Source organism: Taeniopygia guttata, chromosome 8 (assembly GCF_048771995.1).
Source record: "Taeniopygia guttata chromosome 8, bTaeGut7.mat, whole genome shotgun sequence".
Lineage (NCBI taxonomy): Eukaryota > Metazoa > Chordata > Aves > Passeriformes > Estrildidae > Taeniopygia > Taeniopygia guttata.
This window is the reverse complement of record NC_133033.1, coordinates 13900653-13926476: the sequence shown is the minus strand read 5'-3', so window position 1 is coordinate 13926476 and position 25824 is coordinate 13900653. Positions and strand designations below refer to the sequence as shown.

General features: G+C 38.7%; 1 protein-coding gene across 1 annotated transcript in view; it reads right to left on the bottom strand.

Annotated features, from left to right (window-relative positions):
- The window catches only part of PRKACB (protein kinase cAMP-activated catalytic subunit beta), a 67758-nt gene extending 42688 nt beyond the window's left edge, over positions 1–25070 (bottom strand). Inside the window, exon 1 of the mRNA XM_030279067.4 lies at positions 24450–25070. Within this exon, the coding sequence (XP_030134927.1) occupies positions 24450–24495 (46 nt within the window). The 5' untranslated portion in view covers positions 24496–25070. The remainder of the gene's footprint in view (positions 1–24449) is intronic.
- Between the last annotated feature and the right edge of the window lie 754 nt (positions 25071–25824).

The following is a 25824-nucleotide window of genomic DNA, read 5'->3' as shown; positions in this document are numbered from 1 at the left end:
AACAATGAAGTTCACAGATCATACTTTTTTCCCTATTTGTGATGGGTTTTAATTTAAAAATTCTAATTTATATTGAGTTTATTTCACATAAGGTGAATTTATTTATTATTAGTCTGAATATATTCTTAAATAGTATTTACATAACAGAAATAACTTACCAAGTTAAAAAAAATTCTAAAAATTAAGCATCTGCCTTTAGCTATTCATGAAATGTCATTACCAGTAAGCAACAGGACCTTGTTTCTCAGTCCACATTACCTTGTGGCATTCCCAAGTTTTACTTTACAACAAATGCCAAAACCACTAAAGCTTGGACAGGTAGAATGGTCAAAAGACTCTTCTACTAGATCTTCTACTAGAAGAGTATCACTTTTATTTACAAAGAATGAGATAAATACATGACTATTGATTGTATTAAACTACTATATTTAATTTGGTTTTATGTTTGTTTAAAAGCACAGGAAAGCAGAAAGCACTTTCCAGGAAAGAAACACTACAGGATTAAATCCATAGTGTATCTTTTCTTTTTTGTGGATAAAACACACCAATCTTTGTAATTCTCTGAACAATTGTTTGAACAAAGTCAAACAATCCTCATGGCATGCCAGCTCCACATGCAATATGAATGCCAGCGAAGATATAATTCCTTAATACTCTATCCTGCACCTTTCAATTGTAAGCAAATGCTTTCAAAGCAGCATGATCAAAGATTAAAAAAAAAAAAATCAAAAGAAACTAGTGATTCCTTCACCAGATTACAGAGAATAAGCTACAAGTTGTGCTGAACTAACATTTTTACTTATTTTTAGTGAAAAATGAGTGCTCGATAACACCTAACATTTTTATTCTGAATGGTTTTTGTTATGCTGGTTACTTGTAATACAGCTCGCTCCATTAGATTTCACAAAGAATAAACTCTTCCACAGTAACACTATTTAAATAAAATAAAGAAATAATTTAAAATTAAGTGTAATATAAACTTTTAACTGACAGGTTAACCAGAGTAAATCACCTTGAAGCTACTTTTTAATTAGACACATGAACATCCATTAGTTGAAATTGTATTTACCTTTAATTTTCTCTAAAGAGAAGTAAGAGCAAAGAGTAATTAAAAATGCATTTTGAAAATCACTGTATTTCATACTGTGAATTGCCACTAAAAGCATCTTCTCAAAGCAGTGACAATCAACCCCATACCCTCCTGAACAAGGATACTGTGACTCTTGTGTACCACCGTGTGCTTCAGCACACACCTCCACTGCAGACTGCACACAGGGAGAGCAGATCCTTTGCCAAACAGGCTTCACCATCTAAGGCCTTCCTGCTAATAACTGGGAATGTCATCCTTCATCTGGCAGTGGTCACATCATAGCATAGGCCATCCTAACCATGACTACTCCAAAATAAAGAAAATGTTTTGACTTTGAAGTCTATCTCATGATAGCATCATACAGGACCTTCTTATTTCTAGGAAATAAAAGTCCTCTCTAATTTAGCAGACCTGGAAGCCATCTCTTGAGTTTTTATCTTAATTTACTTGAACCATTTTGAGAATAAATGTTTAAAAGTTTGTAACTAGCCAGAGGCTTAATTTCTTCCTCCTGGAAGAACAAACATGTTTCACTGGGAGCCAGTCTCAGATGCTCATAGCTCTTCCTAACAAGCTCAATACAGAATTGTTATTTCTGGGAGTCACATGGCATGTGGGAAGGTTCTGGTTTTCTTCCAATTCCTCTCAAGTTAAAATCTACCCCAGAAAGCTGCCAACTGCCAAAATGAGGTAACATTTGCACTACATTGGGCAATTTTTCTAAACTTATTTCCACTATAAGATCCACCTTCCTCCACTCTAGAGAGGGTGGGTGGAAGGAAACACATGGCATCCCATTTAAGTGAAGTATCAAAATAATGAACTTAGTAATTGCAGTAACTGAGCCCTCTCCTCACCTTCCTAATACAATTTAAAAAAAAGCCCATCACTTAAACTACAAGAAATAAAAGCCTAAATTAATACTTACCTGAAGTGAAAATGAGTGCTTACATATTATTAATAGGTAACATACGACATTTACATTCCTTTGTCTCTGTGAAGTTGACGCTTTCAGAAAAAAATACCAGCTTCATTTATCAGCCAAATAAGGCAAAGTATTACTGCAATTTTTGAAAACACTGCTGATACATGATTTTTCTGTAAAGTTGTGCAAGGCTAACAATGCATTTATGCATTGCTGGAAAACTTGCAGCCTCATTGCCATTCATGCTGAAACACCAAGTTTATCTTTCTTCCTTGCTCTAAAGAAAAAAATGGTACATATATACTCACACTAAGAAACAGGAAAGAAAGGCTGATATTCTGGGTACATATTTTGTTCTACTTAAAGCATCCAGTTCAAGGAATATAGATAATAAAAACATACTTTCAGAAGAGCTGCAAACAGAATCATAACTAACAACCCTAATAACAAAATGCTTGTAGTCACCTAGAATAGGAATAAAAATAGCAGGGCAGCAAACTCAGCATGAACCTTTAACTCTTCTCCTTTTCTATGAAGACAAATTCTTCTCAATATTATTAAAAAATGCAATTCATATCTCTAGGTAAATATTTTAATTCTGAATATCATATAGGAACATCATTACATGAATATATACATTACACAGTATTTTGAAAACCTTCCCCTCTTCCTTCCTCCCACTTGGACAGTTTTTGTTGAAATTATTTGTTTCACTCCCTTAAAGGGGAGAACACACATCTAGAGGTACAATTACCAGGCACAGGACTGGACACAGCCACCGGCAAGACAAGAGGCCACTTACTCACGTCCTGGCCAGTGTGCTGTGGAGGCTGAGCTCAGATGTTCTCTCTGCCTTTCTTCATAGAATTCTTTTGCACCTCTGGTCTTGCAAATACCTCTTTGATATAATTCTGTTCCACATATTATACATTCAAGTATTTTTCAGTTCAGCCTGACTGCTCAATATGCCAAAATTTCTAATCATACATTACATCTGTTCTCATTAATTTATGTAGTCTAAAAATAATTGGTAGCCTGAAATTCAACAGAAAATTCAGCCAGACACACAGAAACAATTTCAAATAAAATTGACTGGTTTTTGTTTAAATTAAGACTTCTTTTACATTTTCATGCTTAAATTGGCATCCTCAAGTTCAAGCACTGTTGTTAATTTTTTTTTCTTTGCATCAGACAAGAAGTTGGATTAATATCACACTTTTGACAGTAAACAACATAAATTGGCTGATATATTAAAAATTAGGAGAATTATAAGTACACATTAAAAATACATATTTAATAAAGTCTGATGTTTCTCCTAAATCAAATGAACCCAAATTTAAGGCCTCCTGAGAAAACATATCAAGTGAAATATGTATTTTCAAGACATATTTACACCAGCAACTTTAATTATTGCTAAAGCAGGTTAAAATATGAAAGATAAAGGAAATTACACTTGCTTCTTTGCTTACAAGTAATTAGCGAGGCATTAAAACACAGTTTATAATTAAAATATTCTTTTCTCTGCCAGTAAGTGTCCACTTGAGGAACAACTATGACACAAACATGGGGACCATAATAATATTAGAATATACCATAATGTCACCAACACTCAGTAAAAAATTAGAATTTCACAACAGAACTGGGGGGAAGAAAGGCAAAAAAATAAAAGCAGAGGAAGGGCTAACAGGCAAATAATTGAGAACTGATGCAGGACTGCATTAGGGAGCTGGCACAAGGCAAAGGTAAAACTGAAAGCAAGGAGCTGAGGAAGGATAGAGTGAGGGCTTTGCAGCTGAAACCATGATGGTGAGTGAAGTCAAAACCTGAGCTTGAGGCTAAGTTAAAGAACAGGAAAAGGCATCTTCACCAGTAGTCTCAAACAATTAGAATAGTTTTATTCTCTCATATTATTAAAAAATAAAGTTGTACAACGCAAAGCTCCTAGACTGTAGCGTAGGTGAAATTTTTCCTAGATAAAAAGGTCTGGCCTGTCATTGTACATGGAGAAGAAAATAGCCTAACCCCTTGCTGCCCCAGTTCTTCAGCCATTTAAATTTAAAAGACAATACTCCATGTCTCTATACAACTTCACCCTTAATTCTCTTTTAGACATTCATTTTAGAAGGTGAAAGGCCAAAAACTGATTTAACACAACCTTATTATCTCCAATCTTTTCAGTTCTCAAACTGAAATGGAAGCTTAATTTAGTTACCGAGTGCCAACTGGGCATAAAGAAAATATGAAATATACACTTCTTTAATATTCTTCAGTATTTTAGTAACTTAGGACTTGGCTATAACTAACTTAGGAAATTAATACCAAACTACAGATACACTTTGGGCATGCTAAGAAAATGAACTCCTCAAAGACTAATGTTTGCTAGAGTTTTTTTTTGCTATCCTTCATTTTCATCTGATGTTGCTACAGATACTGATTGAGACGTTTAAGCTGTAAAACTTACTGGCTGCAGCATCATTAATATGTTGATGTCTTCATATGAAATAACAAAAAAAAAAAAAATTAAAAAAAAAAAAAATCTGACCTTGGGGTGTGATCTCTTCAGCCAGAGCCAAGACTGCAGCATGAAAATTGACTTCATAAAAGCACTTCTGCTCCTTGGCTCACAGGCTAAACAATCAAAACATCCAAAGTTTATCATGGATTGTATGGATCACCTATGGGTGCTCCCCTGGACCCCAAATTATGATGCAGCTCAGACTGCAAAAATAATTAATATTCCTTTATGATGTGTTGTTAAATACTGGTAACTATGGTGCTGCTTGTCATTGGTATTTTTGTCTTTGTAACTTTCAGACTGAATTACTACAAGTGGCAATTACACACATTTATGCTCAATAGCCCAGCTACAATCAGTGTACAACAGCACTGCATGATCTGACAGAGCCATGCAATCAACAGTTTAGTGACATTTCACCTGCTCTCCTAAGACTCATCTGTTGCATTCTATGGCTGCCTTCAACCTAGAAATGACCAAAATTATTTACTGCCTTGGCAACTCTTTCTTTATCCACTTTCATGACAGTGATGATTTGATATAAGAAAAACATACTTTTCTCATAGGTGAGATCTAACATGTAACTTGGACCATGTGCAGTAAGGATAAAGGGATCCCAATTGGCCATTACAAAATAAATATTAACCTAAACATAACTTCTGAGCTATGACTCCATGACTGCAAAGTAAGAAAGGTAAAGACTGCTTTCCAGTAGTTGCCATATTTTTAATATGAGGCTTATTTTTAGTAAGAGATTAACAAGTTTTGAAAAACCTGTCGCTTATAGGGAAACAAACATTTTTTTTCTTTGGTGTTGAATTTAAGTTGACAGAGAAAACAATTTCAAAACAAAATACTATTAATATGATTCTGAACTCATGACTTTCAGCATAAATTCCATTTTCCCTTGCAGTATCTGAACATTTTCAGAACTGAAACGAAGAAGATGAAGCTTCCCCAGCTTGCTTATTTTGAAGAAGAATTTACACAATTCACCTGACTTTATTTCAGGGTTTTTTAATTAACAAACATAAAAGCTTGAAACATGGCCAGAAAGACGAACGGCTACTCCAGGATCCCATTAGGAGGCACTTTACCCAGGAACACATGGGAAACCTGCTCTGCAACAGCAGCCAAAAGTTTGCAAAGTACTTTCCCAGAGTCCATTTAGGTTTAAAAATAGAAATGTAGTATTATGATACAGCAGTCACATGTGGTACATTTGATCTATTTTGAGCTAAAATTAATAAGCACTTTGAGAACGTGAAGTAAATTGATATACTAATTGCCATAAAATAAGGTATAGTTTTCTCTATGTAACAGACTGCCAATTTAGATGTATGACTGGCAAAAAATGAAGATACACATTATTTTAAGTTACTAGAAGTGTTACTACAAGCCTAGGGTAATTATAAGAAGTCACTTCACTGCACTACTGTAAGCCTAGATCTTCTAAAGAGTTAAATGTTAAATTAATATTTGCAGTTATTTGCCAGTTTACAGATGAAAGGTGCTTAATAGTGCCAACTACTTTTAAAAGCTAATTATTTTCCCAAAATAATTTCCCTATTTTTTCCCCATACTTTCCCTAGCAGAAATTCAGAAATGGTTAAAAGCAGTAGGACTGTTAAGCCTGATTGCATTGCCTCTGCCTTGTTTTTCTGGAACATCGCGAATGAGAAGTAAGGATTAGACAATCATATGACTCCCAAGTTTAACAGCCCAGATTTTCAGTGCATCAAGCCTAAGTAGGAAGGTCAACAAAATAGTGCAGTTTGACCTCAGATAAGAGCTGAATAGTAACTACAAACAATTTTCATACCATGATACCACAGCATGACACATTTCTGCTATTCCTACAAAACACTGACAGGTGAGCTTCTAATGAGATTTTTAGGAGTACTTCTGAGCTCAGAAAAAAGAACTCCCTAAGAGTTCCAGAGAGCAAAGGCTTATCACAATAACTATTCCCTTCTTATGATCCCAAATTGTCTTTCTTAAACTTGATATAATATTTATACAGATTGATTTCTTCTCAAAATGCTTAATAAATTTCTCTGACTTGAACATAAAAATATGCAAACTACAAACTATGTCACTGAAAAAGCTACTGTATTACCTCTTAACTTTATTATATATTCCAAAAATAATAACCAGGAATTCAAATGATACTAGATAAAGTCAACACTATCAACCTATTGTCATACTAATTATGAGTATTTATGAATAAATACAATAACTGACTAGTAAAATTTACTGCATTTTCACAGGAAGACGTTTACAAATCAAACCATATAAACTTAATTCAAGCAGAAAACTATGTTCTAAAGACATGATTTATATTTCACATTTTGGCATTCAAAGGCATTAAAAAATCAGAATTAGTATTCTTTTCATAACCTCTGCAAGGCCCTTGTTTACACATTCTTTGTAGCAACAGATACAGGCATGTATTCCATTTTCCACAGACTGGTACTTCTGGCAGAACAATGTATGGAACTATCTTGGCACTCATACAGGATCAGGCAGTGAAGGAAATATATCAGTTGAGCTCCTTTGGAAAGGCCTACAGAACTCTGGAAGAAGGATGAAGTAGCCTTTAGCAGCAACAGGAAAAGTTGCTGCCAAAGGTACTAAATACCATCCTTGAAGAGTAGACGCTATCCTTGTTCTGTGACAAGTTACTTAAACCATATGATTTTCAGCTGCAGGTACTGCTGCTTTTTTACCCCCAGGATGATGAAATGTTACTTGGGTGCCTATTTCACAAAGAAGAAATAAAAACTATTAGAACAGGAAGAAAACAAGCAGGGAGGAAAATGAGGCTTTATTTTATTCTCTACCCACTGCATTGGTTAAGTTTTAGTAACAAATCAAAAAACTTTCACATAGACCTTCAACAGAAAATAGTTCTTAGCAATGTGTACACGCAATATTGTAAAAACTCCAATTTGAACAAAACCATAATGGAGACATGAAACTAATCTGTCTGAAACAGATCTATGTGGAAAGACAGCTTGGGAAAGAGGTGTAATGAAAAAACAGAGAGGGGCTCTGTGTGTATGTTAATTACATCTGAAAGAAGTTCAATTGGACTGATAGGAAGTATACATAGAAATGAGGGAATTAAGTTCAATTCATTAATAAAACCCTTTCTCCCTCCCCCATCATGAGACTTATTTTAATTTGCCTGAGCAAGGAATCCTTGAATTGTTAAAAGAGCTATATAGCCATAAAAATTCATTTGAAGATTACTCTCTTACGGACAATAGAGGCCTGACAGAACCGGAATAGTTTCACCAGTTTTTTTACAGCTTATAAATTTACAAAAGAATTACAAACTTTCTGAGCAGCAAGAAAGTACCAGTTTTCCAAATTAAAGTGGCACGCTTTATGTCTGGTGGTGTGTGATCACAAACTCTGAGAAGCTGTTTCTATAGAGAAAGCATACACTGATCTTTAACTGCCCAGGAAAGGAAACTTATGTATCACCTGAAAAGTCACATCTTGGCCTATTGATAGAAACACTAAACCATAAAACAAAGGCAAAGAACTAGGTAATACAGCAAAAGAACCTTTGGACAGTACATATCATTACAGCTCTGCTAGTCAAGAAAATCAACCAAACCCATGCTCCTCACACAAATGCACATTGCTACCTACGTGACCTGAGCAGGTTACCTGTTTCTATCATTCACTCAACACTTGAACAGAAATAAGTGAAATGCTGCTCTGCAGATTACTTTGATTCAACCCTGGGTATTTATAAAGAATGTATAAAAGTCTACCTGTACAAAGAAACGAAGGTGAGAAGTCCATAACAAGTTTTCTCAAGCCATGCTCAGTCAAAAAAATGGCTTGCTGTGTTTTTCACAGGGCAAATTCCACTGTTTGCTCAAACTCTTTGTGGGGTATTCTTGCTGTGTCTTTGACTCCCCTAAGAAACAATACACACTCATCTTCCCCAAATGATACACAGGTACACAGATTCTTCTTCCTGAAATATTTCACTGGTCAGCTGTCTGGTTTTTTATTTTGAAAACATCAATTTGGCTGGTTTGAGTTTTGGTGGACTTTTCAGTTTATTTACTAAGAATAGGAAAGTTGCATTTCCAGGCTTCATTTTCACTAGAAATCTACTCAGCCCATAATATCACAAGTGTGATAAGAAAGGGCAGCATAAGAAGTGTTTGAATAATTCTACTCTTACCAAGCAAAGTAAGATACCGAAAACAACCTGAATATACTGATACATTATTTCAGAATATAATTTTTCAGTAACCTTTACTTCTAAGCAAAGCAGAATTGAACTAATATTAAGTAGCTAAAAATATTAAAATGCATAGTTTGCAATCTGCAATAGTCATCACTGTCTACTATTTAAAACAACACTATTAATTATCCTGTAATATGAGATTAAAACATATTCAAGGTGTTAAAAAACACTCCATGGCACCTTGTTTTGACAAAGTGTACACGTCCTTTCTCCTTTTTAAATATTACCTGAACAGGTGCAAGATTTGAGGGGTAAAGTTCATTAACAATGACAATCTCGCTAGCCCACAATACTTTCTATACCAGACTTTAGAAAACAAAAGACAAAACACAAGTCAGATGCATGGTCTATAAACACTGGTTGGCAAGAAAATATTTTCTTTTAGTGAGAATCCTAACAGTAGTTGTCATTAAAATCACTGAATAAAAAGAATGTGAAGAAAACACTTTAAAGAAGATACATCTTTTATGTTGTTACATGTACTAAAATAGAAACACTGAATTAAAACAATCCGTCTTGATCCTCAGAAATTAATTTGTTCCTAAGCTAGATTCTCTTTGTTAATAAATCAACAAGAAATACTGCTACATGTAGCTTGAATTAATGAAAATGCTATACTTGCATTGTGTAACACAGGACCAGAATATAAGATTTCACTTGAAAAAGATTTTCAGTTTCTTAAAGTGAAAGTCTTCTTAAAAATGCTCTTAAGAGGTTAAAACATTCATTAATGTAAAAAAAATGCTAATTGCACCATGCTAGTATGTGCCAATAGAACAACAAAAGAAAAGCAGACCCCTTACCTATTAATAGCTTTTTAAAAATCAACTTTGAACATTAATGCCCAGATTCTTCTACCCTTTACCAGACACCCAAATTCAAAATATTACTACCACACCATCACCATAGAATGCAAATTATTATGGCCTATTTCAGGGGGCTTAAATACATATAATTATCTTCAGATCAAAATTAATGCTACTTGGAACAGCAGTATGACCCACACGTTCTGAGATTTAAATGGAAAAAAAAAATTCTAAGAGAATAAATATTTCAGATATACTTTATTTCCTTTTATTTAAATTAATCAAATACATTTGCTTAAAAAAAGCTCACCACGATATATTAAAAGACCTTCTCTTGAAACAGGCCTCTTATTTTGGTCACTTCATCAAACCTGGTGACTAAGATGGGAATGGAACAAGAGCTGGCCATCATCTCCACTCTTTTTTGCCTTTACCAGTAAAAAGATGAACTGATACCTGCTTTCCTGCAGTACGTCACATACAATGTCCACAAAATATTAATATATATTACAGAATTTTAAAATACTAACACATGAATGCTTGAAGATGCAACTGTCGATATATTAACTACTGTTTCTTCCCATTTTCCTAACTTCAATTCCAATGCATCTCTCACCAACATCATCATTGTCAAAATACAGTAAAATGTTTACAACAATGATCTTGCCTAAAGCATAATTATATTTGTTGTATTAAAACTGTTATTCTTCTCCTCACTTTCTCCAATGTGAAAAATCATTAAGTGGTGTTGGTAGGAAAATTTCTTCTTGCCCTTGTTCAGAGCTTTCCTTCCTTCAGTCAAAGGAATTCCATCTATACATTAAGTATGCATACTTCAGTATAGAGCATCTATAACTGTTACAACAACATTTTTGCCTTCTTAAATTGTAAAAATTTCAAAGACCAGATTTACATCTGCTTGTAGGTCATCTTTCAAAACTGTTCTAATTTTGCTATCCCTTCTTAAATACCATCACCAGTGAAGAAGTACTTGATCAGAACAATTAGCTGGAAGTACTTTTTAAACAGCAATGACGTCTAAGCACAGTATTTTGGTACCTCACATTACAGTCCTCTAAGTTCAGTTCTAAATTATCCAATCTATGACAATTACCCTGTATTTGCACCACAAAACCACCCCAGTAAGTACATCTATAAAAATTAAATACTGGTTTCGTTGTGATTACATATTGTGTCATAAAATACTGTAAGGTTGATGCTGCTGCAGCAGGAAAAGTAATTCTGATTCAGATAACCCTCCTGCAACTACACAAAGAAATGAGAACCTCCCAAACAATAACAGATGTCAGCAGCATCTGCAGTTTAATCGCTCATGAGAGAATACACTCTGCCATGTGATGAAACACCAGAAAAAATTTAATGCTACCTTTCATTGAATAGTACGATGAAACACCAGAAAAAATTTAATGCTACTTTTCATTGAATAGTTCTTGGGAGATCTAGTGTTTCATCATATCCTTGGAGTATAATAAAGACCCATCAGGCACTTTTCAGCAGGGAAAGAAGTGTCCCAAAGAGGAGTAACATCAACAGACATGCCAACAATTCTTTTTTTTTTTTTCTCCTAACACACAATACTAATATACTTCTGTATTTTGGAAGAGGAAAAATACTCTTCATGCTACAATGCTATAGCTGATACCTGTATCATTATCAAATACTTAATAGGGACTAATAACACTATTTCTTAATTTTCTCATATCTTCCCTCTTCAGTATTTACTATTTCTTTGACTCAGAAAGTTGCCAATATTGTGGCTTACACCCATATACTGAATATATTCAATCTTTTGCAGCTGAAATATACATTTTCCCAAATGTATTTCCCTCACTAAATGTCTCCTTTTCAGTATTAAATGTGCATTCAACAAGAAACCAAAAGTGTTTTTCATATAACTCTTGCCTTCTTGAGACTATCCAATTGCATTCACACCATTTGAGGAATCAAAATTCACACCTAGCTTTATTTCTATCTATTGTCTCATTCCCAGCTTGGAGTCACTTTCCACAAACCCCTCTCTAGCGCTGCACAAGTATCAAACAATCTCAAGCTCAACAAACGTGCTCTGCTACTCAGCTTCTCTGTAACATGTCAGAGAATCACACAACATCCGGCTGGAAGGGACCTCAAGGCTCACTCGGTCCAACCTTTCTTGACAAAAACATGCCCTAGACAAGATGGCCCAGCACCCTGTCCAGCTGAACCTTCAGTGTCCTGCTGTTGGTCAGTCCACCACTTTCCTGGGGACATCATTCCAGTGGCTGACAGTTCCTGATGAAAATTTGTGTCCAGGTCTGAAGGGACTGCATGTGAAAGGATCGCACTTTCATGCTTTCCATACTGAACATCTACTGCTCTGTTTTCTCAGCCACTGTGTCTTGGGCTAGTCGCCTTAACAACTAGACTGGCAGCAGAACAAGTAAAGTTTGTATGTATTAGTGGAAATGAATGAGTCAATTTAGTTGGTGGAGAAAATTATAGTGTTGTGAATAGAACTGTGTAAAACCAGCCAACTACTATTTTCTGTTTGGAATTATTTTCACACAAAGAAAGGCAGAACTACCACAAGTTATTTTTGAAAGACGGGACAGTAAGGCTATGAACTTTATTTTTGCTTTAAATGAAAAATACATTCCGCAGAAAATCAGTATCTTCACCACGAAGCAAGAATTCAGTTCAACTGCAGAAAAGATAAATGCAAGAGATGCCTTCATTTTTTTTGCCAACAGTCACACTATATTTCCAATGCTTGCGCCTCTAGCTTTACCATACCATTTAGGCTAACTTTGGTATTAGATTCCTTCACATCTCTCCTTGTGCTGCTGCATCTCTTCTTCCTCCTGCTACTCCCTACTCACATGCTATTATCTAAAAGGAATGTGCATGTTTTAGTCATTTTCCAGTTTTATTTGTCCTAACAAATACTTGAGTACATTCTGGAACAATTAAAATATGAAGAGGAAGGCTGGTGATCTTTTTGATACCTTTGACAAAATAAGTTGTGCTGACAACCATGAGAATAATCACATTTAATGGAACTAAAATGATACAAACACTATTTAAGTCTCAGTTGTAACCAAAAACTGGGGCAACTCTTGCAGATAGTATTTGAGAATGGCATGGTGATGCACAGCACTACAAAGTCAGTCAGCAGCACCTCTGGATCAAGGGAAGGCTCTGAAGAGTTCCTCAAAGTAAAAACCATCTCACGTTAATGTATCCAAAAGGTGGTATCGACACCATGTAACAGTAGCGTTTTCTTCTCCCCTTCAGTGAAATGTGTCTGTTTTCTTCAATGGCAAAAGCCACTTGCAACACCATTTCCCCATTTTGATCCCTCCTTTGTATCAGCCCAACACAAGGTGGGGTGGTGTTTTAAGACTGGTTCATGAAATAAAGGGTTAAAACAGCAGCACCAGGTGGGAGCAAGGGTCTTAACCACTGTGGTGAGACACAGAGCAGTCCTTGAACTGCTGTATCAGCACAGGAGGAGCAGTGAATTGTAGCTATGAGAAAGCAGCAGGGGTGATAAGGGCAGGCATTTTTCAAGTCAGCTTTACTGCCAAGGAAAATTGGTCATGTAAGTACTGCATAAGCAGCAAGTTGAAGAATGGTTCATAATTATAGCCTCAAACCTCAAGCTGGAGACAGTAGAAACATGTTTTGGGTTTAAAAAAAAAATCGTACCTACAAAAATCAGGTTCTACTCTGAAGACTCTTGCCCAGAAGACACTATAAAATTGCTTCTAAAATAGGTCCTGAAAAAAAACACTCTAAAGTAACAGTGACAAGTAATGGAGGCTACAAATGGCTTGAAAATTCAACCAAATCATCATACATCACTGTCTTATATTTGAAAAAAACAAGTTATTTGGCCGAATTATGTTCTATATTTCTGCTGTCAATTACTTAGCAGATGCTTTTTGTTAATAAACTGCATAGTTTCAAGCATCTGCCTGAAAACAGAAAACACAAAACAAAACCCAAAAACCACCACTACCAAAAAAATTCTAACTCTTCTGAACTAAATAACTAATACCATTCTAGCTCCTGAAAGTACCAAACTTCTTAGAGACACTTTCCATTTAAAAAAAAACAACAACAACAAAAACCCCAAACAAAACAAACAAACAAAAAAAAACCTCACAAAAAACTAACCAACCAAAACCCCAAACAAATAAAACTCACCAAAACCAAACTAAAAAAACAACAACCTCCAAAAAACCCACAAGAACTGGCTGAAGCTATACAATGTGCCAAGTACACCTGGCACCTCTGGCAGAACAAAACCCCTGAATGTATCTTTGGGCATCTGGCATAAAGGTAGTCAGGAGTGTCCTCTCTGTTTCTGTAGCAAGAGCTGAACTAAACTACAAGACTGAGGCAGGAGTGACCCCAGCAGAAGACTTGTCCCATGAGATATATGTCTTTCCCATGCAGTATTTTGGTAGGCTTCATGGCATCCCGTTCATTGGAAAACTCCATTATGCCCTCATACATCACTTTCTCACCATTTGCCCTGCCTAGACAGAAGGGGATGGGATCTCCTACCATCAGGAGAGGCACAATGCCAGGTGGATCAGCTTGTACTTTGGGCTAAATCTAGAGCCCAGTCAAGATCCATAATGCTCTGCCTGGGGTCCTGAAAGCTAGCTCCCTCTGGGATAAGCTGGAATGCATGCATGCCATGGCCCAAGTGGGATTAATGGCAACCTTGACTTCAGCTTCTCCAAAACTTCTTTTTAAGATGTTCTTGGTTCATCTTTACATTTATACATTTCCTCTCTAGGTCTCCACATGATGCAGGATCTCTTCATCAGAGACTCTACTACTCTGACCAACCTGCAACCAGGTGGAAGAAGGATGTCTGGATACCTGTTGCATTTTGACCTCCTCAGGCAGAGCATCTCTGGCTAGCATTCATCAGCTTCATTTTCTGGGATGGGAGTATGTGGACAAGACCCAAACCATCTCCTGCTCAGAGCTCCCTGTGTTTTCATATTTCTCGACTCATGTTCCTTCTTTTACCAGCTGTTGCCTGTTTTTTTCTCCATCCTCATTTTCTGTAGTTTCTCATTCTCAAGGAGAGCTTGAGAATGTTTTATTAGGAATAAATTGATATCATCTGGTCCTAAGGAAAAAGCCAATAGAAGCAATGACTCAAAGCAACTATATAAAAAAAGTGAGAAAAAAGCAAGCATAGGACATTCCTCACTCCCCATGCCACATAGTTTTACAGATCATGCCCTCTAGCTATTCTAGATAAGAGATGTCACTTACATAGCGATTACGTAGTAATTCTTCACATGGACATCACTACATCCTTGCCAACTTTTTCCTGAGTGCTTACCTGAGATGCAAGGTGTTTGATGTTCATCATCAATACATGATAGTAAGCACTGCTTAAAACCAAAAATTGTTAATTGAAATTGAAGAACCCCAAACTCTACACATTCTTTAAAGTTCAAGAATGTCCTACCTTGGAGAACAATATAAAAAACCTAAGTTAATATGCAAATGAAATAAATTCTGCATTTGAATATTAAATGAACAGTTGGATTATGAGGTAGGTAGTATCAAAAGAGCAATCTTTTTGGAAGAAAGCATCTCATAACAGTAGACCAAATTTAGATAGAAACTGAGCTTTATTAGATATTAGTGCAATCTGTGTGAAAAACAGGCTGATTTTTTTAGTGTCAGTTTTGCATCTGATCATTCATCCTCAAGAAATTCAAGGGGAAAAAACCTGCTAATTTGCAGAAGAACCAGGAAACACCCTAAGAATCACTACAAAGCACTACACACCCTCAATCTCCCAGGCAATTCCATATCCCATGAAACTGCTGTACACAATTAAACAAATTTCAAAACTTGCTTGTTTTGCAATTTGTTATTCATACACATCATTATATTAAGCTAAAAGATCTACCACCTAATTTCTCTCTGAAGTTCAGTTCACTACACACATACCATTGCAATGTAGATTTTTCAGCCAATGGAGAGAATCCAGCTTGAACACACAATGCACTGTCTCACTCTACAGCTTTAGAATGCTTAACCCATAGTTTCCAAAGCAGAGGACCAGTGCTGGGAGTTGCAGGGTGTGCTTCTCACTACATAAGTCTTCACAAAAAACAAACATACAACTGAGGCATTGAATTTTCAAAACTGCCCAATATAAAATACTCCTCAACAAGTTAATGAAAACATATCTTCTTTCATCGTGGTTGTTAGAGGGAAATACCATGATCTTTCAAATGGGCTTGGCATGATTTTAGCTATGCAATGTTCTTTCTCTGTCTCTCAACTCCTACCCTGTTTTTCAATGAGAAACCTGATCAAAACCTCCGTCCTCCACAATAATCTATGGATCAGTTAATAAAATGCTTGAATATAGGTAATTTGCATTAAAAACTTTATATTAATGATAGACTTTGATGCAGTTAAATCACAATTTTGCCCTGTGCAAAGTAAGCCTAGATTATCATATGCTTAACAATCAGAATTTACATACACAATAAAACTGTTACTGCTGTTTGCTACAAGACAAAGAATTTCAAACTGCCTAATGTTATAGTAATCAAAACTAACCTTAATCAGTATAACAATGCAGCTACTGAAATAGTAGAGTACATACACCCTTAATTATGTCATTCTGTGAGGGAAAAGCAAACTGATTCTGGGCACAAGCAAAGTAACAGTCTTTTTTATCTTTCAAGTTTCTATCTCCTTGCCAAAAAAGCACTTTCCTTTGTTTTAATTTCTTGAGCCACATGGCATCTGTGGATGTCTGTGGGTTTACAGACAAGTGCTAGCAGCAAGAGCAGTATGTTAATGAGCACATACTTCCTGGAAGCAGCTTAACCTGAATGAAACAAAAGAAACAAAAAGTTCCCGATGTTGTCTGTTTAAATATTACAGTATTTTAGCAAAAGGATACAAGTTAACAAGAGGCAGAAGAATAACAAAGTAACAATTACATTTACAAAACACCAAACAGTTTAAATAGTTACTCAGCTAGCAATATTTTAAAGGTAAGGTACCTTGCTACTTTATGGTTAGTCTATCACAGAATTACTGTATCTCTCCAAAGAAAAAGGTCAGTGCAAGTAGAACAGCACCTCTCTAAGCCCTTCCTAAAGGGAGGATTTGGCTCAAAATGCTCATCAGGCTTTCTCTGGTAAAGATCAGCTATGTCATAGAAAAGATTTTTGCTTTCTCAGAATCTGGACAGCCACTTAGCTCTTACATGCAGAGCGTATTTATATGCCTCCCTGATTTACTGAAAAGTATTTCTAAAACCAAAACTATTGCTCAAAACTACAGACAGATGACATGCCAGTGTAGAGAAACTGGTTGTTTATTCAGAAGGCACAAAAACTGTGGCTTTAAAAACCCACACAAAACAAACACCACGGTGTTTCCACACCTTTACTACATAGCATAATGCTAAGAAGTTAACCTAACCCTTACTACACGTATAACAAGGAATACATACCAGAACTCATTCTACCAGAAGCCAGCAAACACCTTTTCCTTCTGGGCAGGGAAAAGCAGAAGGTAATTTAATGGAAGAAATAAAAACTTTGTTACACTTCTTCCTCTGAATAGCAAATTGGAATAAAAAACAAAAAAAACCCCCAAAACTAAAAACAACCAAACAGATACAAAATTAAAATCTCAAACAGAAAAAAAAAATCCTCTTCTAAAATACTATTATCTTAAAGATCCATATGGCAAGTGCAGAGATAGAAGGAAGCAATATTTTGCTCTATTTTTCTGTACCTTCATATAGCTCTAGATGTCCAACTGCTAGTGCTAACATCTCTCACCAAAAACTTTAAGTCTTGAATTTCTTATATAAACAAATGCAGATAAGAAAGTGGTAGTTTGGAATAATAATTTTTTCAAGAAGTTGGCAGAGTGAGATCTTAAAGAGCTCAATGCTAAAAAATATAGTCTCTTTTCCTGCCACCTGAGCATTTCATTGCCAATGGTGCTTTCAACACTCCCTTTGAATCTGTCTTTTGCCATCTGACACCTCAGTGAATTGATTTGATGTGCAAAAATAATTATGAATAACCCAAAGAGATAAAATCTGCATTGTTTTCTGCTTATTAAAATATCTTAACAATGGATTGGAAAAACACTTCAATCATGACCTATGAAGAGTCTAGAAATAAAACCTGATTTTTCAACAGAGCAAGTCACCAGATGGGCTCAGCTGTTTTGTGAAACCTTACTCTTAGCGGATGTGATTCTGCTGAGATGTGGAAGAAAGAGCAAGGGAGGTGCCAAAGAGGCTCAAACGAGCCCTGAAGAGACTCCTGTTCACCCAACACCACAGGCAGGCAGTAGTTCCCTTTTGCTCCCTGCACAGCACAGCCTTTAAACTACTGCATCCTAATTCTCCTGCTACACAAACTAGCAGTCTCACCTTCATTTCTTGTCAGTATTTACCTAATTTTCCAAAACAGTTTCAGTGAAGAAATGAGGTTTGTACAAAGAAAATGGGGTCCTAGCTCATGACTAGCCCTCCTGAACACCAGGATAACAAATAGAAATAAAATGTACCTAAATCCTTTCCCAACCATTGAAGGGGAAGGTTAAAAAAAAAGGCAAAAACAAACAAAACAAGGAAACAAAGCGATTTTATCTTCTAGTTTTGCAACTCTAAGACAACATACTACTCACTTCAATAACCTCCTCAGAGCTCCACTGCTACTTTGTTCTCTTTCCCATTTCCCAGGAAGCACCTCTACCTCCCAGCGGAGAAACTGCTTATGGTAGGAAAATACTTGCAGAACAGCCTGAAACCACAGCTCTGCTCTTGGCAGCAGCAGTAGGTCAGGCAGCTCCTCTTTAGTGCCTGCTAGCCACTCTCTTCTCTGTGCCATACCCCACCTGCACTGGTCCAACTGCTTGTGTGGCTGCCGTGAGCTGGATCAGGAAGTCAAATACAGGTTAACTACAGTCCCGTCTGCTTTCCCTTTTCTGTAGAGTTATTTTTAACCTAGATCAACCTCAAATTCAATTCACCTTGTTGTCTCATAGTTACTCCAGCACACTTGAGGGCACAGACGCAGGAAAACAAGTAGCAGGGGACAGAAAAGCAGAACTGCAAATAAAAGAAATGCTTATGAAATAGCACCTTGTACCTGAAACAAAGTTTGAGAGCAGCACTGCAGGGTAGACTTTTTATCAAGTTCTAGCCCTAAATTTCACAAGCTTATAAGGAAAATCCCCACTGACTCAAGGTTCCTAACACTGAAAACTTTGCAAGCTTAAATGCTAGAAGTACTGATTAAATAAAACAAAACAAACCAGTCTAGATCAGATTCCAGATCAGATCTGATCTGGAACTCACCTGCTGCACAGCAGAAACAATATTCTTTATTAAACCAATTGCTGTAGTTTAGGAAAAAAAAGAATCTGGACAAACAAGTCCTTTATGATGTCTAGAAAGGATGTAGGCAAAACACAAAATCTGACAGTTGTCCAAAAGCCTTCCCAAAGGAGCTCTGTCCAAAGGAGGGATGTGCCAGCTCCAGAAGAACTTTCACCCTCTGGAGAAGACTCCCTGCCAGCCTGGCGTGGAACAGAGCAGAGCCCTCCACTCCACACCATAACCTGCCCTGCTGCACCCTCACATTCTGCTCTCTGTACCAGCAAGAGGCTTCATTTTTGCAGCCCAGCATAGCCTCAATTAGGCTAAGGAACAAAGTGACTTGAAAGAATATGAGAACTCCCAGCATTATTCAAGATAATACTTTTGATTATGTCACTTCTACAAATGTGGATGGATAGATGAACAAACACTAAACAAACCCAGCAAGGAGGGAATGCCAAGTAATTTAAAATACTCTGTCTCTAAAGTAGTCTGAGCCTGTAATAAAGGCCTAACCACAATAGCTAAATACAAATCAATTTATCACTTGGAGGCCCTTCTGACCTTTTGTTATGCTACCATGTGGCTATCTTTAATGAGTGATAACCTCTCTCTTTGCTAGTCCAAGCTGTGAATAAGCATTTTGTTTTTAATTAAAGCAGAATTTTCAGATGGTGCCTCTCTTCACACAATGCATACTGGTAGTTTTACATTGGTGATTACAGCAGAGGGATTTTCAGATATGCCTTTAGCAAGCAACTATTTCTTATTTTCTTATTGCTGAAATCTACTGGATTAATAGATGATACAAGCCCAACATAGTGAGAAAGAAGCTTCACATATATTGTTTAGAGATGCTATTCATGCAGGCCATTCCAGCATCACTCCAATATATATTTTTAATTACTCTTTATACAATACATATTTTAGCTGATGTTCTGATCCAAGAACAAGGCTCCAAAAACTACCCATTTCAAAACTGGAGCACTAAACATAATGAGCAAAAGCAAAAAGACACTCTCTGTTGAATAAAACTACACTCTGATCAAAAACACTCAAGCAAGAGTCTCTGGAAAAGTGACAGGGAATCAGCTACCTTGGGATAGCAATGGATACAGAGCTTTTCACCTCTACTTCACCAATTTTAATCTAACCCAGGTCAGAAATGATAGAGCCTTGCCTCATCTAGTCTTAACAAGAAATACACTTGTGGTTTCTTTTGGTCTTCAGCAAGAAAATGCAACAGAATGACCCAGCAGTGAATAAACATGAAAAACATGTAAAAAAGAGAAATCCTCAGTTTTTAAGAAACTCACCCAGAGGAGGTTAAAATCTACTGGAAAAAGAAAAAGTAGAAGGCTGCATCTTCCTGTCAAGCACACTTCAAAGGAGCACTACTTAAACTTTCTACAAATTATGAGAGTTAAAAAGCAAAGAACTGAGTATAATAGGAACTCTGTCATGCTGAAGATACTGCAGGGAACACTTTGAGGAAAAGTGGGAGTGAATGAACACAAAACTCACATGCAGAATACACATCACACATGCAGTACTTGGCTATTTAAAGACCACAGAAGTCAAAGTTGGTGAAATCATGCTGGATTACTAGAACCAGAGATCTGACTACTAGATAAGAAGATACATGTACAGAATTATGCTTTGAAAATCATGTATAATTTCCTTTTAAAATACATTTTAAGAGCAATTTGCTACCACATACTGCCACAGAAAATGCAGCAAAGACCATGTGAATCCCAGCAAATAAAATTCAGAAGCCAAGCCCACGTCATCAAGACCTATTGGAAGAAGAGAAAGTTTACAAATCTTCCAGACCCTGAATCTCTCATCCAGTTTGGTGGTCACAAAGAGAGAAGATCAGGCCTAAGTACTCTTGAATCTGACGGGGGAAAGGGGAATGGACAATGGGGGAAACAAAATAACCCAATAAAAACCACAAACAAAACTACAAGTGGGATTACTATTAATTTATAGCCAAAACTCTTGCTGTCATGTATGACATTTCTTTGCATATCTAAAGGGGCAAATAATCAGAGCCATACATCATAATTACTTTAAAAATCTGTATTATTGTGTTATTTGAAGTAAAACACACACAAAACTTTCAACAAAGTATACAGTTTTGTAGGGCTCACATTCACTCTAGTTTAGAAAGCAGTTCTAGTAAAGTTAAAACATTCCTGTTTTGTGTAAAATTAATGATTTTGAAAGCAACAGATTCACTTGCTGAATTAAAAAGTTATGTGACCTTTTTTAAACCTCAGATGTGTTGTAGTTAAGTTTCATGCTACTTTCACAAATTATTCCAAGATAATGAATAATAATAAAGCTAACATTTTCCTACATTAATTGCAACAAGTTAAGGAGGACTCCCCGTGGCCTTTTTTTGAAAAATGAAATTTACTATATGTTGATATTTTTAACTTCTAGGTTGCAAAAGTACTCAACTATTGTAAATGGAACAGCTGAAAAAAACCCAACAAATAACAAAGAGAATAATTAAATGAATATTAGTGTGAGGAATCAGTAAATTTTATGGCAACTGGTAATTGTGTCTCTTCAGATTTCAAATGAAAGATACTTATATTACTATTTTAAAAGGCCCTCAGAATTTGTAGGTTGCTGTGGAAAACCATGAAAGCATTTAAAACAAGGCTTAAAATGGAGCCAGAAGCCGGAAGCTTCTTGTTACCAAAGGACAACTTTTAGTTTTGGTCCTCCAAGTCAAAACCTAATGCACATTAGGAGAATGTGGAAGAGAAGGCCACAGAAATAAACCCCTAGCAGGTTACACTGAAGCTTTCCTTTCCATCTTCTGCATACATAATTTATCTTCCCCTCCCTGTTACACAAGCCCAATTCACTCTTGTGGTGACCAAACTTAAGAAACCATCACCACTGAGATTCCATTCACCTGCAACTTCAGTCCAGAAATGCCCCAAACATTTCCTCTAATCTTCTACTGTTGTTCACATACTCACGGTTTTATTCCACGTCATTGTCTAAGTGAAGCAACAAGTACTGAAGATATTTCACTATAAATGGAAAGCTACAATAATGGGAAGGATATAAGGGCCATAGTTGGGTGAACAGCATTTACTGTGCTGACCATAGACAGTGCAAGAGGTCTCAAATTACACTTCATGAACTAGTAAGTATAGTTATCAGGGGAAGCCTTGTTACCCTTCATTGTTCTTCCAGGGACCTTAGCATGCCCTTGATCCACACAATTCCATAAGCTCCATTCATTAATCAAGGCACAATATCACCTTTATGATTCAAAGCTGGATATTCTTCTGTTACCCCTTCAAACAACTTCATTTTCAGTGTCCTGTAGTCTGGAATACATGCTACTGAGGACACATAACATGCAAAACTAGAAAACTTGTTCAACAATACGAATAAATAGTTCAGAAATGTTAAAGCTACATCTCATTTTATATTTCTTTAGTTTTTGGTTGCCATGTATCATATGAACAGATGACAATCAACATTCACTGACAGTAAACCAAATGTTGTTCAGTATCCATATATTATCAGTCTTCCATGGAAGGTGAATCCTGGTCTTTCCCAGCTGTATGTCCATGATGATCAATTTTTTCTCCTATTTACAAGAGTTGTAACATTACAGAATTTTGCTGCTAAATATACTGAGTAATTAAACATCTGAGCTTGATAGCTCTAGCAGCATTTCATTTTTAAACACTAACAAAGGGAGAGAGAGGTTCTGAAGGAAACTCCTGTAACGTAAAAAAATTACTGTATTTTGTAACATGAGAATTCATTAAAATGAAAGCAAACACTATGTGTTGTAGTGCTATTTAATTGCACAAACTAATAGCAGTACAGTTACTATGAAGTACAAAATGCAGTGTTTTGTCATCTAAAGTACTTCAAACAATCCACTCTCTTCATGCTTATCTTTATAATTAGGCTAAAATAATTCCCATCAAAATTAACAAAAAAATAAAACTACTAAACAATAACGGTCAAATACTCATAACAGATATGGATTGTGAAGTCTAAAAAGTGAGCTAAGACATAAGAACTGAAAGGTGAAACCAACAATCAGAACTGGGTAGGTCAGCCAGAGACCTACCGGAGCAGGTAGGTCCCTGCTCCCACAGCTGGGAGCACCACTGCAGATCCCTGGGAAGCCAGAGGAATGCTGTGTGGGCAGGACCCGGCCTATGCAAATCGGGTTACCTAGTTCTACTCCAGACCTCAATAGCAAATACAAAAAAAGTACACACACTAAAAACAAAAACAAAACAAAAAACCCCAAAACAAAAACACCAACAAACAAAAAAACCCAAAAAAACCCCAAAAAATCCCCACCACAACAACAAAAAAACCCAAAACCAAGCCCATAATCCGCCAACTTCAACGTTTAAAGTTATTTCCATTTTAATGCCCTAGGATTTTCCAGTAACAAAGGGTATTGTTGTCACAACACTGAGCTTGCACAACTGCCTCCTCAATACATCTTGTCTTTACTCTTATGCATCACAAACATACCCAAAGTTTTTCACTAGAAAGGAAGTAAGTCAACATACAAAAAAAAAAAAAGTCTAGGGTTTTCTTCCTAACAAATGAATCGGCTTTATATTGTTTAAAGTTGTGCTGAAATACTCAGAGGGGGAAAAAACGCTAACAAAACAACAAAAACAAAGCAAACAAACGAACAGAAACACCAGCAGAAAGCTCCCTGCCATGACGAGCTCAGATCAATGCTTTTGTCTTCCATTTTACTCAGGGCTCAGGAGAGCACCGCCGTGCCGTGCCGAGGGCTCTGCCAGCGCGCTCCCGAGCGATGTAAACACGCCGCGGGGCCGGGGCTGCGCCGCGGGGCGCGGGCACGGCCGCGGGGTCACCGGGGCTGCACGATCCGGGCGAGCACAGGAGTTTCTGACCTACATTCCCCGCAGCGGGATGAAAACCCTCCCGCCGCAGACGGAGCGCGGCGGGCGGGCGGCCTCCCCCGCCGGCAGGGTGTGTTCGGGGGTGGGGAAAGCGAGCGGGCCGGGGCGAGGATGAAGGCTGGCGGAGGCGCCGACACCTGCCCGCCGACACCGCGGCCCCGCCGCCGGCTCCTCCTCCACCGGGGACGGACACCTGCTGCGGGACAGCCGCACGCGCGGCCCGGCGGCGGCCTCGGCCCGGCGGCGGAGGGCGGGTTTGTCCCGCTGCTTCTCGAGAGCCGCCGAGCCCCGCGGCGGGGCCGGGGTCGGGCCGAGTCCCCGCGGCGCCGCGCAGGCCGCAGCCGGGCCTGTAGGGGCGGGGGGCTCGGCCCGAGGCCGCGGGGCCTGCGGCGGCGGCGACGCGGGGCGGGCGCGCCAGGCCCGGCCCCGAGCCCTCCTCCGGGAGCGGAGTCGGGCGGAGGCGGCGGCGGCGCGTCCCCCTCACTCACCGCTCTCGATCTCGTTGCCCTTCTTGGCGGTGGCTGCGTTCCCCATGGCCGGGCCGGGGCGGGGGGCGGGAGGGATGCCGGGCGGGGGCCGGGCCGGGCTCGGCTGGCGGGGCGGCGCGGCCCGCGAGCGCGGCGGCGGCAGCGGCGGCGGAGCTGCCCTGGCCCCGCTCTGGGTCTCTGTGTCTCCGGCCGCCGCGGAGGAGGAGGCGAGCGCTCTGCCCCCTCCCCCGCCCCGCACTCGGCGGAAATGACGGCCGGGGCGGCGCCTCCTCCCGCTGCGCCGCCCGCGGGGGCGCAGCCGACCACGGCCGGGCCGCTGCCGCCGCCTCGGGCGGGGGCTGGCCCGGGGCAGGGGCTGCGGGAGCCCCGGGCGGTGCCCCGCGCCCGGCAGCGGCTCGGGGTGCCGGGGGCGGCGGGTGCCCGAGGCCGTCGCCCGCGGGGTCTCGGCATCCTCCGCATTCCCGGCCTGGCGGGCGGCGGCCCCGGAGCGCCCCCGCCGCCGCAGGGCAGGCCCGGCCCGCCCGCCCGCGGGGCAGCGGCCGCAGCGGGGGCGAGGCCGCTCTGCCCAAGGTGACCCCGGAGGCCGCGGCCCTGCGGCTGCGCCCGCCCCGCGCCCCTGAGCATCCCGAGGACACGCGCCCGGGCCTGCACCCCGGCGGCCGGCGGCAGGAAACTCGCACTTGCCGCCTGTTCAGTGGCTGTTTTTACACGGCTCACCAGACTATAGGAAAAAAAAAAAAAAACATTGAAAGTAAGCGGGCTGCCAGGAAAGAGGATTTTTTTTTTTTTCCTCCCCCCCTTTTGCTGCCACCCATCATAAATAGCTACAGCTACACATTTTCAAGTGGTATTGTGACTTTCAAGTTGATGATAGCTCTCTTTATATATTTATCATGTGAAATGCTTTAAGTGTTTTAGCTCTGGAAGGAAATGCTTATCAAAAAAAGGCTCTATTTTATGTGCTTTAAAGTGGAGAGAGTGGAGCGAAGTGCTAATCTTATGGATCACAAACTGCATATATTCTGCCAGGACAATGTATGTGATACCCATAGCAGCATTCTTTCTCCAAGGCTGCAGGGTTTTTTCTGGCTACCATCCTTCACTGGGGTTATCAAAATCCTCTCACAGCACCGTGGGCTGCTTGCTGGTGAAGCACATGCTGCCACAGCCTAATACTGAACTACCTTATTACAATTCAGGATTTTATACACATACACTAATGCACACTGAAGTAGATACTTCTAGGAAATTTCCAGTTTTCTCACCCTGTGCAGTGGAGTGCAGTGTATGGGAACACTGGCCAGATCTAGCCAGTGTGCGGTCTACCTTGACAGTTGTATAAATTGCCTGGATTATATGGCTGCAAAGTTTTGGG